The sequence below is a fragment of the Artemia franciscana genome, chromosome 4, assembly GCF_032884065.1.
Source record: "Artemia franciscana chromosome 4, ASM3288406v1, whole genome shotgun sequence".
NCBI lineage: Eukaryota > Metazoa > Arthropoda > Branchiopoda > Anostraca > Artemiidae > Artemia > Artemia franciscana.
This window is the reverse complement of record NC_088866.1, coordinates 46,430,158-46,450,027: the sequence shown is the minus strand read 5'-3', so window position 1 is coordinate 46,450,027 and position 19,870 is coordinate 46,430,158. Positions and strand designations below refer to the sequence as shown.

Here is a 19,870-nt window from a genome sequence, read left to right as displayed (position 1 = left end):
AAAGTCAATATGCAACCACAGACAACTAAATTATTGTGATGTTCACGAACATTGAACTCAAACGACTCGTGCTGTGCAGCGACTTCCTGCGGCAAAAGTTTGACAGTGTGAATAGTGCTCATAATAATAAAGTAAAGACTTGAAATTGCTTGCGTACGACGTCATGTCTAATACGTTAAACCACAATGGGAGAGCAGCCCGTAATAAATAGCTGAGCAAGGATAATTTTATTCAGATCGAAAAAACCGATTAAAACAAGCAAAAACAGAAGAAATGCCATCAATTCATCAGCTGCTGTAAGTGCTGGTTAAATTCATTTTGGAGAACATGAGATCAAAGCGCAAAAAAAACTGATGCTTCTTGACGTCCCATTTGGGTCATATATTTGTGCCACATAGTGATTTCAAAAAAATTGATGACATCAATTCATGAAAGTTGGGGGAGTGTATTTTCAGAAATCCAGGGGAAATTTCTGTTGTTATTTATGATTGCTGGTGGAAATAAAAAAGAGGAATTTTTCAATACAAAAATTAAAAAGAGGTATTTTAAATAATTAAGGGGTAATATAGAGAGGAGTTTAAATTCAATTTTGACTCTGTTCAATTTCGCTGCATGTATATTAATAATAATCTGTCTTCAAAGCTGTGTATTGAAATTGAAACACCCCAAGGATCCGTCCTTGGAACTGTGCTTTTTTTAACTCTTTAAAATGAGTTACTAAAAAATTTATTCATATTTGAGTAAAATTTGGGTAATTATGTCCTGGTTCCTGGGAATGAAAAAATATTTGTACTAGTTCTCTGTTGGCACTTAACCTGATTTGAGTAGCAGAAGCGAACTTGAATTTCTATAAATTTGGAAAATATGACGGGTCAGTTTGTTTAAGCTACTCTGTTGATATATCTTGCGTTATTTGCGTTATAATAGCAGCAACATTTTCGTTCTATTTTAGCTTCATCTTCACTCTTCACTTCCGTAGGAATAACTTCTTTTTTTTTAAGCTCCCAAAAAATTGGCAAAAGTAGGAGCACACAAGAGATCGCAAAGTCAATAAAGACTGACAAATAAAAGTGGTGTTACATTTTCTTCCTCTCAAACCCTCTTCTTCCTCTCAAACCCTCTTCTGTACGGCATTTGTATTAATCTTTAAATCATACCGTACTCTTTCCAATTATAAGAATTAATAGATAACCGACTATACTAAACTGAAAAGCTTATCTAGAAGATGATTTACCTTACTGATAACTTTTCACCAAACATTTTCAATGGTAAGCCAAAATTTACCCCGCGATCTACTAAATAAATAACGGTGTAATTATTTAGCTGTACAGCTGAATTTACTATTTTCGAAATTCATGGAAATTCACTGCATTAAGATTTTATTCCACTGCATCTTTACAATTTATATCTTTTCAAAACATTATCTGCTTTACTAAATAATACAAAACTATATATGCTTATTTCTTATCTCTCTTAATCACGTTTACTAAACGTGAATTGCATAACATAGTAAAAGATATAAACAAATATGAATGTCAAGCGCAAGCGGGTTTGACATGTCATAAGAAAGCCCCAGGGAAGTGGGGACATTCAGTACTAAACAATCTAGGTTGAGTTTGGATGACTAGATCTTAGAAAGGAGGCATGTCTATCTTTTTCTTTTTCTAAGACTCATTCACTTATTTTTATTTTTTCAAAGAAGTTATGTACCTTCAAAATAATCTTTCAGCGTCAAAGAAATAAGAGACATTATCGTAAAAAGTAAGGTGGGGGTTTAGTTGATCACAAAATAGGTTAGGTTGGTATGATATTTGAAAAAAATTACAAGTGGTAAATGAATTCATACAGGAGGTGATTGAGATAAAAACTTCAAACTGGGTATGACGAAGAAAAATATACGCCACCTGAGTGCCAACTGAGGCAGTGCCGTTCACAGTTGGCCTAATATCGGCACATATTATAGCAGTAGAAAAAATTACGATGACAACTAAAATTATTTAATAGCTTATAAATCCGAGGTTATATAAAATAGCTTATAAAAGCGAGGTTTGAGTCTAGAAAGTTTGAAATCCCTAAATTAAAATACAATATCTGAAATATATTTCAAAATATAGTTCCACTTCCTGGGTTAGTCTTTAGCCTCCACCAATCCCAATCCATCTCAAGAGATAATGGAATTTGTTTTCTTCATAAATAAAACCCATAAACAGGCATTTCCTTTATGTTAATATTTTTTGGAAGACTATAATCTTGGAACACTAAATCTTGGAGCCCTTGGAAAGCTATATAAAGTCTACACTATAATCTACATTTATAAATTTCTTTTTTTCAACCTATGGATCATCATATCTAGATATAATGCCAAGTCTTTTTTGCAAGGGTGTGGTCCAAACTTACTTTTAACAATGTAAGAAAAGTCCAAGTTTAATGACAAAAAATTATTGGCAAAAAAATGGATATTTAGTCTGTTAGGCACCGAGGAAAGTCGATAAAACATGACCTCGTTCGTTTGTTTAGATAAACTTTGGAGTAACTAATGACTTAGGCAAAGTTTTTATCAGAATTAAATATAAACAAAAGACAACTTTTCAACATATAGAGTATGGCGAAGGAACGTATGGAGCCATATTTAAACCGAAGACCAAGAGAATAATAGAATAATTCTATTTATTCTAATTTCTGCTCGTTTTAGGGTTTGCTTATTCACTTTTAACCGTATCAGTTGCCTTCACGTTTGATACAACTACCTGTTATAATTTCTGCTCGTTTTGGGTTTCATTTATTCACTGATAGTAATTTCTGCTCGCTTTAAGTTTGAATTATTATAGGAATTATTTCTACTCGTCTTACATTTAATGTGACTCTTTATTGTCCTTTAAAAAATTTCTAATGAGGATTCTTTTAATTAATAGCCAGGATGCAAATTGTCTAATTTAATGTAGCCATATTCCCTTTTCCAAGACATAGTTCAACGTTCACTTTACCCTTCCCCTACCCCCCTAAACATTCCCTGAAAGTTTCAACTGAATACCCCAAATCGTTCCGAGACATTGCAGATACAGCATTTAAATAACCTGGAAAATGAGAGTGTCTTTTTACCTTATCCTGTTATGCGTTTTATCTCCAGGGTATTCCCTCAGAAAATCCTGGGAACCTACATCTAGCACGAGCTCGTAGGTATCCGGAAGACCAAGTACACAAATGGCCTCATTTCTGTTTTAGCATATATGTAAGTTATTAATGTAAACACTTTAGTATTATTGTCCCCGGACTTTGGGGGTGGTTTTGACCCTAGAGAAATACGTATTACACATTACAAAAATCTTGAACAAGGTCACTATCTTTAATTTCGATCCAGCCAAATAGTTCGTGGTAACAAACTGCAAGTAAGGAGCAACCCGGCTCAATAGTAACCAAAACTCTAAAAAAGAAGTTTTTATACAAATAGACATATCAAAAGAATTGGCTTATTATGCTGAATAAATATATATAAGTTTCATTAAATTTAGTCTTACCGATTAAAGGCTACAAGCCTGAAAAAATTTACCAGATTTTCGAAAAAGGGGGAAACAGCCCCTAAAAGTTTAAAATCTTAACAAAAGTCACACGATCAGATTCAGTGTATTAAGAACCCTGCTGTAATGGTTTTAAAATCCTATCTGCAGAAATGTTGAATTTTGTATTTTTTGCCAAAAGAAAGATCATGACTGCGTGTTTATTAGTTTTTTGTTTTGTTTTTTTTTCCCAGGGGTGATCATATCGACTCAGTGGTCCTAGAATATCATAAAAAAGGCTCATTTGAACGGAAATTTAAAGTTATACTGCCCTTTTTAAGTGACTAAAAAGATTGGAGGGTAACTTGGACCCTTCCCCTGCCCTTTTTCCCAAAGTCGTCTGATCAAAATTTTGAGATAGTCTTTTTGCTCATCATAGCTGAAATGTCCAATGACTATACCTTTAGATACAACGTGACCCCTCCCCTCCACAACCCCAGGGGAAAGGATTTTAAGTCATAAAAATTGCCCATTTTTACAAATAATTTGTTATTCTGAAGTAGGTATACATTTTCGGGTGGTGGGGGGCAAATATTTTGTTGGATGTTTTCCAAGGGAGAATTTTCCGTCGGGAGGAAAGCTTCCAGGGGCAATTTTCGTTGGGGGGGATTTCTCCATGGAGGTGGGGCCAGATTTTCTGGCATTACTTAAAAACAATCAGAAATTAAATTTTTTTAAAAAATAAGTTTTTCATCTGAAAATAAGGAGCAACATTAGATGTTTCAATTTCAAATGAAAAGAGTCCTCTTCAAAATGTCTACACAAACCGGCAGGGATTTTTGGTCCTTTTCTGGCCCTTCGTTAAACCCTGTTTTAGAGACAACTAAATTTTTAGACAACTAAGTTTTTGTCCAAATGGATACAAAATTTAAATTTTGTGTCTTTTTAGCGCAATAATGGAGGCAGGGCATGCCCCAGAATATTTATGGGGACAATTAGTACCTCTTGGCCCATACAGTTGTAACTCAAAGTCTCAAACTGATCAGGACTAAAAAAAAAAGATTACCCTGCTTCCGGGACTAGTACACCTCCCATGAAAAGTCGCTTCATTTTATTTTTACCATGACACTAGTCTCTGAAAGCTACGAGCCATTTGCACACTGTATATAAAACGAGCCCCTTTTTCCGTTATAAGACACGTGTAAACAATTGGCAATTTTTCTTATTTACTGCCCTTACCCCAGGGGCTTTGGGGTAATGCCATCCCCAAAGGCATATTTATTCAATCTTGACAAAATTTAACTAAAATGAGCCCCCTCCCGCTTTGTTGTGAACATCTTTTGATAAGAAGTGTCTGGGAAAACGATTGTTAGCCCCTTTCTGGCACTTAGCCCGGCTAATTTTGAGAGGGAACAATATTTAATTTTTTCCTTCCGTATTGAGTTCTCTTTGGTCCATGGACTTAACGACAAACGTTTTAAAGGATAAGGAATAAAACGTAGTTCTGCCTCTTTTTGGCTCAGTTGGGGTGTGCCCTGGGATTTTTTCTATAATAGCCTTTTTTGGTCCAGGGATTTAAAGATGCTATTTCCTTGGTAATTAGGAACAAAGAGCCTTTTGTCCCATTTCCAGACCCCAGACCTCTTTCCCACTTTGAGAACAAGATGTTCGATCCATTTGACCCAGGGAAAGATGTCTGGAAGTTTCGAGAAAACCAAAAGTCCAACATCAAAAACCCCTAAACCAAATAATAATAAATAACTAAACCTGTTAGGCTTGCCGCTCTGATTTACTGACAATTGGTGCCTAGTTACCACGCTTTGCTGCTCACTTATAAAATTTCTTGCCAATAATTTCTGATAAGAGATAAAAATTTGAAAATGGAGCCCTAACATATAAAAAATAGACATTAAATAGTATCTAAAGGTCAGAAAAACAGAACAAGAAAAATTAGTGAAGTGTATAACATATTCACAAATAAAAAAACTCCCAGGTCGTATTTTCGTTTTTGTTCTTTCTTCGTTTGCACTTACTCATTTTTTAACGCAACATTTTTTTTAAAGATTTCAGTGGAAGGGAATCGTAAGAATACATTAGCTAAATTTGTGAAACATCTGGTATATTCTAAAATATTATAAACTCAAAATCTTAAAATTTTACAGAAGCATCTGAATTTTAAAAATCAGAGTATAAAACTGTTTAACACATGCTATTTCGTCCATGAAGAGAAACTATATTTTCCATTTCCATTTTTGAAAAATATTTTTTAGTATTACATTCACAATTTAAGGAGATTTTTTTTCAGAATGTCTCTTATTAAAAAAAAAAATACAATCAATTGTTTCAGACAAATTTATGGTAGCAGTACAGGTTTATATTAACGGAAACACATAAGAAGGTAGTTTTTTGTGGCGAAAATTTGTGCTGAGAACCTAAGAGTACTGAAATCTGTGACATCATGTCCAATACCTTATATGATAAATCAGTTTGGGAACTTTGTAAAAATGTTGCTCTTAAGGATTGCTAGATGGCACCAAAATGTTCAATGTGGATAGAGGAAATGAGATTCAACTTTCTTACTAATTTGAGTTATCTGTGCCCTAGAATCTCTTTTCATCTCTGTCATTGTTTTCGTGACTTTGATAACTTAAATTATATATTTTCTACCATAGAGATTTCCCCCTGGCAATATGTTTGAAATGCTTATGGCCAAGAGTCAGCTTTGTTTCTCTATTAGTAGATATATTTTCGGCAAAGTTTTCGGACTCCCAAGAGAAATTATTATAAAAACTTTTCTAAGTTTAGAAACCAGCGATAAAATATATTTCGGATAAAAATTACCTTGAAAAGATTTAGATGACATTTATGCCCTCTTAGGGCTGCAGCAAGAAATGAGAGAGTACAGGCTTTCATTTTTACATTGTTTATTAAAAGGGCCAAAAATCGAATGTTGCAACCATTACCGCTTCCAAATATCAAATTTTGATTGGTGACTTTCCAAAAGTTGTGGATTAAATTATCATTAATGAGATGCAATTCTGCTAATTTTGTCAGTAAATTGTCAATGCAAACGGCTAGAAAGAATTTTTGTATGCAAAATATTTACTGTAAGGTCGGCTAAAAGTCAAATAAAGATTTGAAATATTGGCCAACCTCGAAGAAAGTATACTCGAAAAAGTAAAAAAGTAATATTGACCAACTTCGAAACTCACTTTAGGTTTCAACATTGGCTAATACGGAAGAGTTCCAGAAGTTACGTCAAAACTGGACCACCAGGATGTAACTACGCAGGAGTGGCCGAAACTCCTCAAATTTCTTATTTTATTGATTTGGCTTTATATGGGTCAACTTTCTTTGTGAGGACGGAATTGGCGTGTTTGAGGACCGGGCTTGAAAGAATTTAGGCATGTGAAAGATTTCATAAGTACATGAATGATTTTGCGTGTCGTAGAAGCATAAACAAGGATTTAATACAAAACAAAGAAATAACCTACTCATAGAACATTCGAGAAAGTTTTAGCAAGCTATGTGTATTATTTCGAACATTTTCATAGAACTTTTAAATTGAAAAAGATTTGAAATATTCTCTCTTACCTCATCCCATCCTCGTTTTTTGCTTCTTAGACTAAAGCCTCTTCTATCTCTTTTTGAATCACTATTGCTTCTAAACATTTCGTATTTTTAGTTTATATCTTCTTGCTATTCGAATATCATCAGCTAATCATACTAAAAAAGATAAAAGCGAAAATAAAGAAGTTCCACGCAGGAATATGAGAAAAAGGGTAACTACTGTTGCTTAATTCTTGAATAAAAAATGTTTAGTTAATATTAAGTACAAAAGCCCAATAGCATATAGAGAGTCTAAAATATTTATTCTTATCCTAGACAAAACGCAAGCAATATAAACATAACAAATACTCTCCTTAAGATTTTGCATATTTTTTATTTGGTAATTCGTTAAATTGCAACGTAGTAGTAGTAGTAGTAGTAGTAGTAGTAGTAGTAGTAGTAGTAGTAGTAGTAGTAGTAGCTTATTATTCAAAAGAAATAACAGAGACAAAATCAATTGATAGCACACGAAAACTGTCGCTTGCGAGGGTGTGCTACTAACAAAAAAGAACGAAAAATAGAAGAGTAAAAATAATAAAAACTAAGAACAAAAAAAAAACAAGTTAATCTATTATAAGAAGTAGGGTGAAATTGTGCACCGAGAAACAAAAAAACATACATAATAATTCATACATAATAAAACAACATAATATCATGATCCCGAAGTAAAAAAAAACAAAAAAAACAACAACAACAACAACAATTATTGTCAATATTAAAGAGTATTTTAAGAGAGCTTAAAATTTAGAGGAGCGTTATCACCCTCAATATTATATTAATATTCAAACCACAATATAGTTAAAGCTGTTCACAAAAAAAGCCAAGATTTACTTCAAGACCTGTGTTTGTCACTGAATTTAACGTTAAAATGACTTTTCAATATCGATAGATTCTTAAGCTAAGACCTAGTTATCCATGGCAAGCGGAATTTTTTTAACACATCCTTCTGTTAAAAGAAATAAGGTTCTTTGTCGCATAACCAATTCTTGAATTTGCAGTAAAATATACAAATGAATTTAAAAAAATTGTAAAGGTTTTGACACTATTCGAAAAAATGAGGACGGGGCTTGAAAAGTCTGTTGCCTGAACCGTGTCATAGTGCACCTGATTGTAAAAAAAAAAACAAGATCCATGAATAATATGCATATTTTTATCCAACGTTAACAGCACTCTTGTGTTTCAAGAAGAAGAAGTAGAACTTCAATACTGAATGAAATTGGTTCGAAAATTAATGCCAACTTTAATTCTTTGTTTTCCGAGTATTGTCAACGAAGACTGTAAGCCCATTTTTTTACTTATTAAAGTGCTAAGATCCTACAGCTCTATGCCAAATAAAACACTGAAAAGTTGACAATCTCATCAAAGTTCTTAGAGCACTGATAAGAGTAGAATGAAGAAAAATTTATGCACAAAAAAAGCCCAAGGAGCAAGAAGAGTCCTCAGATTTTTGTTAAAATTGTTTTCTGTTAAAAGATACAAGATATTAGTGCATTGATTTGCTAAAAACAACAGGGACTTTGTTTTTTTTATATTTTGCCAAACAAAAAAGAATAAAGATAAAAAACATCAAGATTCATCATACAGATTAAAACATAGCTGCTGACAACTTCCCTCTTTTCTAGTTTTGAAAAATTATGCCTTAAAACTTCACTCTGATTGGGTTTGAAAGTTGTACGCTACTCAAATCTCCAAATAACACAAGGAGGCGCTACAGTCAAACGTTTTTTATTTTATAGAAAGTAATGTATAAAAATAATTCTATTTTATAAGAAAAAACATTTTATAAAAAAAATAATGTTATAAAAAATAATATCAGTTTGTCTATAATGAAGCTTAAACATGCGTCACCACTAATTTGCCCTTATATATTTTCTTTTTACTCTGTGAGATCACAACTCTTACCAGTTCCAGCTTATTATTAGAACAACTAGTTCTATTTTTCCTAATTTCTAAAATATGTTTTTGACCCTCACTCAGGTTCAACAATCATAAAATTCACGTTTGGAAACTGATCATTCCCCTTCTGATAAATTTACGAACGATTGTAGATGTTCATAATTTGTGATCTGAGAGTGAAATTATACTATTGTAGGCAGCTCAATAGTACTGCCTAGGCAAATAGTGATATGAGTAAAATGTATTATTTATTTATTTATCATTTTCTTAGACCCGGTCACTTCTTAGGGAAGGAGCTTTCGCAGAAATTTACGAACGATTGTAGATGTGCATAATTTGTGATCTGAGAGTGAAATTATCCTATTGTAGGTAGGACAATAGTGTTGTCTAGGTAAATAGTGATATGAGTAAAATGTATTATTTATTTATTTATCATTTTCTTAGACCCGGTCACTTCTTAGGGAAGGAGCTTTCGTAGAAATTTACGAACGATTGTAGATGTGCGTAATTTGCGATCTGAGCTATTATAGGCAGCGCAATAGTACTGCCTGGGTAAATAATAATATGAGTAAACCCGGGCACTTCGTAGGGAAGGAGCTTTCGTAGAAACTTCGAATAGTTCTCATTTGATTGGATCTCACCCTCCGTGCCTTTTCAAGACCAGAACATAATTTGCATTTTACTGAAAATGAAAATATATTCAATGTTTTCACTCTTGTTACTTTAATAAATAAAACATTATCAAAACTTCAAGGAATGAATAATATTATATATTAAACTGAGAATCCAGGGTCTTTTAAGTCAGTAAAATACGAATTATATTCAGGTCTTGAGAAGGCATTGTGGTTGTCAGCCCTACTTATATTAACTTTTGCTCATTTTGAGTTTAACTTGGTTATTTATTGTAATTTCTGCTCGTTTTGGGTTTCATTTATTTATTGATGGTAATTTTCGGTGGTTTTTCGCTCGGAAAACTACTTGAATATATTTCTGCTCATTTTTGACTTAACGGAGCTCTTTACTTTTCTAGCCACTTTTCTGACAGATCTCCTACAGCCATCAGGGCAAGGGTTGTAAGTTATGCATTGGGGCATATGAGTTTATATAGAAAGGGTGATCGTATAAACTTCAGAGAGTGCTCTTTGGAATGGTAATCAGAAGATCTAATTCCATTTTTAAGATTCAAAATTTTGAGATTGCCGTTCTGTACAACATAAATGTTTAAAATGATCGGAGGATGGATACTCCCCCCCCCCTACACCGTGTATTTTCCGAAATTGTATCTGGTAGAAATTTAAGATGGCTATTTGTTGTCGTAGAAACTTCAAAAAATGCTCATTCGATTAGAAATAGGAAGGACCTTTTTTTAATAGCTATAAGTGATTGGAGGGCAACAAGCCACCCCCCCATGCCCGTCAATCCCCAAAACATATCTAATCAAAATTTTGCGGTTTTGCTCAGTGAAATTAAAAGGTCTGGAAATTATGTTTTTAGGATAACACCTCCCAACAGCCTCTGCACAAGGGTTATAAGATATGTCCCAAGGGCATATAAGGTTTTTATGGGAAGGGTGGTCGTACAAAGTCTGAAGGGGCTCATTAAATTAGGAATTGGATGTTCTAAATCCCTTTTAAAGATTCAAAGTAATCTCGGGTAGCCATCCCCCCTCCCTTCGTCGTATTTTCCAAAAATCCGATAAAAATTTTTGTGAATAGAATTCCCCAGAGTCTCGGGATAAGGGCTGTAAGCTATGACATAGGGGCATATAAGGTTCTTATGGAAGTGATAGTCGTTTGAACTTTAGAAGAGGCTAACTTTATTGGATATATATAGTTCTGGTTCTCTTTTAAGAGTCAAAAATGATGTTTAGCAACTAGCCCACCTCCCTGACATCCTCTTTTCCCAAAACAGGTTCAATTGAAATTGTGAGATAGCCCTTTTGTTACCAATAGTCCAAAAATCATATAAAAACGTCTTTAGGGTGGACAGAATCCACCGGAGCTGTTGGACAAGGGTTTTAAGTTATGCACAGGGCATATAAGGCTTTTATGGAACGGGTAGCTGTATAAACTTTGGATCGGATGGAGTTCTTTGATTGGAAGTCGGAAGTTTGAGTGCCCTTTTTAACAGTCAAAGGGAAGAGAGGCATGTCGGCCCCTACCCCTAAGCCTATTATTCTTTAAAACATACCCAATCGAAATTTTTAAAGAGCTATTTTGTTCAGCATTGTTGAAAGGTCCAGTAATTATGTCTAAGGGGATGTCAACCTCTCAACAGTCCTCAGGACAAGGGCTGTGAGTTAGGCAATTTGTTCATATTTACACATATTATATTTTATTGAGAAATGTGTGCATGTTTGAACTTTTCTTTCCAAGAAAACGAAGGGTATTCAGGTGAAAATTTCATGTTGAGGGGAGTGTTAAACTAAATCAAAACGCGTTATGTGTATACGGATTGTCAAAAGGGTACAACACAGGAATAACTGAGTTTATCAATTTGGAAAATTGAGGAAATGATAAGGAAGATGATCAAAAAGACAATATTTACATGCTACCAATACAACTACAATTACCACCCCAGCTACTACCCACTACTCCATTTACAGTATTAACGGAAAATTTTAATTAAATCAAAGGACGCTATGTGCATGGACATTGTCAAAATAGCGTACCTCAAGAATTCATTTGGGTATTAAGTTGGAAGTTTCACAAAATACTTAAAGGGGAATATCATCTCACCAAAAGGCAATATGTGGACACTACTGCTAATAGTACTATTACTACTATATTTACTACTAATACTTCTATTGCAACTAATTTAGGACTAAAAGTATTGAAAAGAGTATTTCAAGAAGTATATGAACATACAGGTTATCAAGAAGACATATCAGTTAGGTTATAGTATTAAGGTATAGGCTAGGTCAATATGACCTAGCCTCATGGGCTAGGTCAATTGTATTAAATTGAAGCTTCCAGGACCTGATGAGTGGGATGTTCAACTGACCAAAAGGCAATAGGTTAATACTACTGCTGCTAGTAGTACTACCGCTATTCAATACTATTACCAGGAATATCAATACTACTACAGTGATTACTACTACAACTGTGCCTAAGAACATAAAGGTGAAATTTTCAAAAAATTTGAGGAGGGAAGGAACTGAATCAGAACATGCTACCTGTATGCAGGTTGTCAAAAGAGTGTAACAGCAATAAGCTTAGGAACAGTTTGGTATGTGAAGTTGTAACATAAAAAATCGAACTTTTTGAGACCTTCTACCATTTATCATAATCTTTTACGTTCTTTCGGATGGTCTCTTTGGCAAGTCTGAATAACCCTCTGTTGCCCAACAGAAAGTTTAATTTTATCATTATCGACATGGCAGTATTTTTCCTGAGAGGGATATCAATCTATGAGCGAAATTATCATTGCCGCTGTTTTTTTCATCACTATCATTTAGGGTGGAAGAAAATAAAGATGACAAAATTTCGCTAACTGGACTATGGAACATATGTTAAAGAGTGTTCAAAATCCTTGGTTAGGGTTTTTCTCGTCATTAGCTCTCAAGCAGTGGGACAATCTAAGGTTGTGAAATCGCTTTTAAAGACAAATGAGGAATCTACATCAAACAAAACAAAAATATATGTCAGAGATATCTAAATCCAGAACTATTGAAAGCTTTAGTTAGTTTATTTACCAGACTAGGCCTATTTCACGACACATTAAACACTTATAAATAAAAGCTTGAACGTTCCAACACGTCCTACTGACACGTTCTACACAATCCAGGGGGGACTTACTACCCCGACCATGGACCCCAAGGGATGTAACTAACGGTACTGACGCAGCGTTGCTATTGCGCTAAAATCGTACCATATTTGGTACAATTTAGAGGAACTGGCCCAATGCGGTAAAATTTAGAAATGTTTTGGTAAAATACAAATTTTCCAGTACATTTGGGTTTACTTGCTCTTTTGTGACTTGGACATCGGCTCAAGTTACAATTTATCGAAACTTTTCGTCTTGTTACGGCAGATTTTTAACCTGTGGTTCAGATGGAACGGCTTTATTTCTTGCCTTACAATTTTAGTTGGAAAACTGGAATGGTTTATTTCAAAGCGTTGGCAACGATACACTGATGTCTGTTTCCCTCTGCACTCGTGACGCTGCCAAGCAAGAACTTTAAGTCAAATAAGTAATTAAGTCAAGTAAAAACCATAGGGATGAATAATCTACCATAAAACCACAGTTCTTTAGAGTCATCACACACTGCAGAAGGTTGTTAAGGATGATCCAAACTTACGTTTATATCTTAGTCAAGATTTGAGTGACGTTGCTTACAAATCATCAAAATATAGATACATTCGTTCAAATAATTACAAAATACTTTAAATATAAATAATTTGATTATTATCTATCATTGATTGTTTTATAGTTATAATTAATAAACTTGGCTAATTATTCTTTAATAAATAGCTTAGGATTGATTTGAAGTACCTATGATCGCAAATCCTAAAAGCAAAGATATATTCGACGCATAGATAACATTTACAAACTCTTAATTTAAATATACATAATGTTAATTACTATACACAAATAATAAAATTAAAGAAAAGAAAAGTGATAATGGGGTTTTAAAAGGCCAACAAGTACTAGACGAAACAAAGCGGGTGTTTTGGAGGGACAACTGCTTCCTTTCTTCTTCAGTATTAGAGAAAGTCTTACAGAATCATCTGATTGAAATTTTCAGAAATTTTCTGAGTGATAATGGGAACGTCTCAGACCCGAAAAAAATAAAAAGACAAAAATAAAGAACACGGAGTACAAAATGAAAAAACAATTCAAATTGGAATAACCCTATATTTTGTTACTTACTCTAAAATACCTACCATAGGATGTATTTGCACTGTAAAATATGCATACAATGAAAAGACTGCTTCATACGATGTAGATATTACAAAATGTTAGAACAATTAATAATAATATTGATTACTATATACCTTTTTTTATAATCATATTTTTTATAATATAATCATGAACTTGGGGTGACGATATTTAAGGATCACGAAAACATGGATATATTTGATTTGTGAAATAATGGTCGTAATATAACTCATATATTTCCAATTTCTCCACAGTACTTTCCTCACGGAAAAATCGAAGTGATAATATTTAAATTTCATGAAAACATGGTTATATTCGAATAAATACTTTTAAAACATCAATATAAATATAATTTAAATCAATCATAATATAATATTTATTCCTCAGAAATAATTAAGAAAACATACTAATTATATCTCGTTAATTATTCTTTCAATAATTAGCTTGGGGTAGGTTTGTGACTGACAATATTTGCATAGCATAAAACAATAAATATATTCGATGTAACAATTACGAAGCGTTAAATTAAATATTAAGAATGTAACAATTATACGCCGTTAAATTATTTTACAAAAATACGCTTTATGATTTTCTATTATTCTAGAAGGATTATAGTCTTAAAAAAAAACTTCCATGTGAACTCATTTGTAGTCAAATTGATTTTCAGTTTTTTACTTAGAAACATATCTTTGGCAACGTGTATGGTAATGAAAGGTGACTATGGAACAAGCCTTGGCAATAGAAAAAAGACCTTTGAAATAGAACCTGAACAGCATATAGCATACATAAATTGAGCGTCATTTTTATGACGATGCCAAGTATATAAGATTCATCAAGTTTGAATTTACCCTTCGAATTTTACTACAGTAAAGAAACAACGGTTTACAACTAAAATGTAATGACTTGAAAACTTTTTATTGTCTTAAATTTTCATGCAAAACAACCAATCAGGTTTTGTCATCTCTTTTTTGGTTTGACTGCATCAACAATTACCCATTGTTGTGGACCATTGTTGTGAATAAAGTTTGGTATATATTGATGCAGCAACAATGGGTGAATCCAATAGCAACAACGGATACAGAAAAGTCTTGATTATATCTTTGTCACAAAAGTGCACCAACCAAGATACAGGACAACAATCATTATACAGGACAATAATTTCCGTTAATTGTACAATAAGATTTGCATAATTTAGGAAAAAGAGGGAAAATACGCTAAACAGGGCTCGATCTTCATAAAAATTTAAGACAAAACTTACCTGCGGCTGAGCACTATAGCGTGGATGATTCAAATCAGTTATGGTCAGAACCCCAGGAAAAATCTTTACCTTATTTACATAATTTGAAATAATCATTCAGAATAATTTGAAATAATCATTCTTATTTGAACACTTATTTGAAAAAATCATTCACAATAATTAAAACAAACAATTATTTTCAAATGAAGGCAAAGAAATAAGTCAAAGCTTAAAGAACAATGAAGTTGTCCCATAAACAAGCTCTAATTTAATGGATGGGAAGTTGTCCCATCCATCTCTAATTTAAATCTTTACATCTTGACAAGTGCTGCCTTAAAAGAGTTTAGAGCACAAAACATAACAATAATTACAAGTTTTGTATGCAAAATTCAAATGAAAATACTACTTCAATAGGTTTGTACTTTTAGTGATCTTTTTTAATCCAGTATTAATTTTTTAAACAGCTTATGAATTTTTTTTATTTTTTTTATTACTCAAATCCATAAAACATAAGTAGCAGCATAAAACACTTGCCATTCTTTAGTTGTTTTTAAATAATAAAATGTCTTCAAACGGTTTTTTTTTATATTTATAACATTCCTATATTTAATTATGCGTTATATTTTAGCACAATATGTACTATAGGATTTTTTCTGATCTAAGAAAAAAAAGAATAAAAACATAAGATCACCTTGGGGTGAAAGATTAAAAGTGAAACACAAGCTGACTTCAGAAAATGTGTTGAAAGGTTTGATACTACTACTACTCCTACTACCAACAACTCTTTGGACCAGATATTCATTCGGGGCCAACACAGCTGTTTCTTTCTTTCCAATCCATTTAAAGCCCTTCCCATGAACTTTCAGTTTGTGTTTAATCCTTCTGTATGACTACTCGCTCCCCCCCCCCTTCGGGGAAAACCCATTTTCCAGTGGGTTGCAGATCGATGGCCAAGAACTAGGATCTTCGGTAGTCAGTCATCCTACGTTCATAAAATATAGCTTACATAAAACGTGATTCCAGACAAGGAAGGGGGGAGCCATGTTTTTGCACAGTTTAATATTTGATATACCGTCGGTCAAAAAAGTAGCTGTGACTATCCTTAGGATATATCTTAGTAGAACTAACGTTATTCTTTTTAATTTGCGCTACCAAATATCTAACTTGAAACAAACCCAAAATTTTGATTCAGTTTAGGTTTATAATCTACCCACCTAAAAAAAAAACGGCCCTGTTTGAACACCTTATTCACTTACTATAATATTTAATCGTGCTCAATCGAAGGCCTATAATTAAGGTTAAATTCGAATGGTCCTCACTCTTCTTCATTTGAGACAAGGGGCTTCCATTTAGGGACCCTTTTACGGTTACTTAGATATTTCAACAAACATATTCCTTATAAAGGGGATCTATAATTTCAATAGCCTACACGCCCCATATAGTCTTTATCTTATCCTGATCACAGTGATATAATAGCCTATAAAAAATCAATTTTAGGCTTACCACTGAGGAAATCTCTCATCCAAGTGTCACCTGTTATAATGGAAAACTACTGTTCTTATGAGTATAGAGACCTCATCGACCTTTCCGCGCTTGCCCGCATCCAACCATCTCTGGAAGATGGAAAAAGTCGGGAATATAACGCTTTAATAAAGGCATAGATTAATGAATTTGTTTATCGGTAAATGAATAAATAATATCTAATTTCCTTATTCCATTAGGAAAAGCTGTCAGGATGAATATTCTTTGCCAAATTACATATTTCAGAAGAAGAAGAGGTGCCAAGTCATATACAGCGAATAATGGCCAAACAAAACTAAACTTACGACATGGGAAGAACAAAAATACCAGTGAAGCTAAAATTGGTTTTTCCTACCTGGGTCAGGTCCTAGTGAATCTAAATTCAGGGGGGCAGCCCCCGACCAATATATTTGAAGGTACTTAAAATTAGGAAGCCGATTCCTAATTTTGGTGCAAAGGATATCAAAACAGTAGAAAATGATTTAGTAGTTCGACCTCATGCAAATGTCACCTCTAAGACTATCACGAATGGGCGAATTAATGAATTTGTTGACTCAACTCAGTGCAACATGATTAAAAATCGTAACAAACCTCAACGTAGAGCTGAGCTCGTAATTTTTGGGGTGTGACAAACATAAGAGTTAAATTCATCAAGATGATAAAAACGACTTCTACTACTACAAACATCTCACCACAGCACCAAACCAACTGAGGCTAACACAACTACACACACTCCTCCTCCCTCCCGATTTATTCAAAGCCTCCCTCTTTAATTCCTCCAAGGAGGGTTCCGCTTCCCTTAACTCTTTCTTTATGACATCTTTCCACCCCAGCCATGCTTTCCGTTTAGACAAAGACGGTTGGCCAAAAAATACAAGCCTTGGTAATCTGTAAATGGATAAATAAAAATAGACTAAAAAACTGAAAAATGAAGAGCTATAAAAACAAAAAAACGTTAATTAGTACTAGATAGTTAGAGCACAGGAGGTGGCCGACATTGGCAAGGAATAAAAAACAAGGAAAAAACAATAAAAAGAAACTAGCCTGCAAGAAGAGCTTGCGCTCTTCAAAGCTCAATAAATAATATCTTACATTTTATTTTTCAAGTTATACCAATTGTTTCTAAATGACTCAATTGGGACTTTTTCAACAATTAATTAAATAAAGTAAATCCGAAAAAGATGTTTTTCAAAAAGAAATGTAAATAGCCATATTAAACCTAACATCAACAGAAATAAATTTCGATAATAATTCAAACTTTAAACGACCAGGAATTACTATAAAAGTGTAAATGAAACCCATAAAGAACATAAATTAAATAAACAATGACAGTTAACAAACATACACCACGTAGACCTACTATAATAATTAATTAAATTAACCTTAAAACAAGTAAAACTTGAATTTAATATTCAAATCAAACTTGAAAATGAAGGAAAAGTACCTGCAAATAAAAATTTGGCTACTGCCGCCTTCTCCCACTGTAAAAGTCTGAGGCCTGCTGAGTTATTTGCGTTTTATTGAAACCTTTATTTGTTTAGAGCAGTCCTTGGGAAAAAGTAATAAAATCAAACTGAATATTTGGTATATAATAATATTAATTGCTGAAAGCTCAATAGTTCAAGATTTCATTTTAATGTATTTCTTATTTTATTTTCGATGTCGTAAGCACAAAAGAAAATACTTGTAATATAATTTGCTTCCAGTGTCCTTTGTCCTTGTCTGTAAGTACCCTACATTAATATGCCATTTGCATTATGTACTGTTGATGTGTCCATGGCTGTAAGTACTCTTATACTTCCCTCCAAGTGAACGCGAGCACTTTACTTCAGAAGGTAGGTAAGGCTCAAAAGCTATGGACTGCTTTGAAAATAAACCCATTTTATTCCTTGTCCCGCAAGTTTTGACTGGATTGCAGATCGTAAATGGATCATCTGCCGCAGAAAACCCTCATTTTATTCTCCTGTTAGTTCAAGGATTTTGAAACGGATCAGCCAAAACAAGTCTCCTGAAAAGAGGGCGATGGAGATGGTTCTCTTAGGGACCAAAGGCCCAGTTTGTACCTCCAATCAGAAACATAGAAAATTGTAGTGAAATTTTCAAACGGGGTAAAACACACCTACGTTTCTACGAAAAAGCAGGTGGTCAGAAGGGAGGAGCGATGAAGAAGCATTTGTCCCTGTTTTGTTCTCCTATCCTACAGGTTGAAAATCTTTTCTTGATTTTGGTTAAAAAAAAAACACTACATACCTATTGTTCTGCTAAAACGTTTACATGGCAAGAGGCATGGCACGGGCTAATGTAGAAACTAAGGACCTACTTTGTGCCTCAGTCAACGCAGGTTGAAAAATCTTGGCTTGATTCCATGTCAGACAAGGTTCTAAATATTTAATTTTCTGCTCGTGGGGATCAAAAGTCAGTGGAGACAGGGAGATGAGTTGTTTGGAGCGTTGGCTCATTTATTGCCTCAAATCATACAGCTATGAACTAACTGCATGTTTTCAATTGAAATGCATTGGTCTTCCATTCAGTTTATTTTTAAGTTTCTCCTTCCACGTCTTTCACCTAGTCCAATATTTTTTTTTCTTTATAACAACTGGTAAAATTTTGCAGATAAACTTTTGAAAAAAAAAATTATTTCAAAAGTTGAGGCTTATTGAAAATTAATAGAAAAAGTGACCATCAAAAGCAATTTTAATCAACTAAACAAATCCCAATTTTAAAATTTAACTGCGAAGAGCAAACAGAGTTAGCTTAACAGTATCAACTTAAGAAGTATTAAATATTAAATATATATATATATATATATATATATATATATATATATATATATATATATATATATATATATATATATATATATATATATATATATATATATATTATTTGACTTAATAATATATAATAAGAATTTTGGAATTTAGTACTGATTTAGAACTGGGAATAGAATCTGAGAGTAGAAATTACCAATGCCATTTTCATCATTTCTAACTATATATTCTTAAGAATTTAGATCCTATACCATATTTTTTTTCGCTATTTTACGGCAAAAACTTCTTACTGTTACCATAGCTCTTTAAAAGTATTTTGTGCCTGGATGGTTTGTAAATTTTACTATTTTGTTGTTTTCGCCTACTTTTTGATAAGAACTGTGATCAGTATCACTTTCAAAGCACATGTCATGCGAAGCTGGTTCGAATATTTTCCGATTTTTGACATTTCTGACACAATC

At 33.2% G+C, this 19,870-nt stretch overlaps 1 protein-coding gene across 1 annotated transcript in view; it reads right to left on the bottom strand.

Moving 5' to 3' along the window:
- LOC136026504 (adenylate cyclase type 5-like) overlaps positions 1-16,725 on the bottom strand; it is a 300,964-nt gene extending 284,239 nt beyond the window's left edge. The window contains exons 1-2 of the mRNA XM_065703133.1: positions 16,621-16,725; positions 7,089-7,220 (exon numbers count right to left, since the gene is read on the bottom strand). Of these exons, the coding sequence (XP_065559205.1) occupies positions 7,089-7,166 (78 nt within the window). The 5' untranslated portion in view covers positions 7,167-7,220; positions 16,621-16,725. The remainder of the gene's footprint in view (positions 1-7,088; positions 7,221-16,620) is intronic.
- Between the last annotated feature and the right edge of the window lie 3,145 nt (positions 16,726-19,870).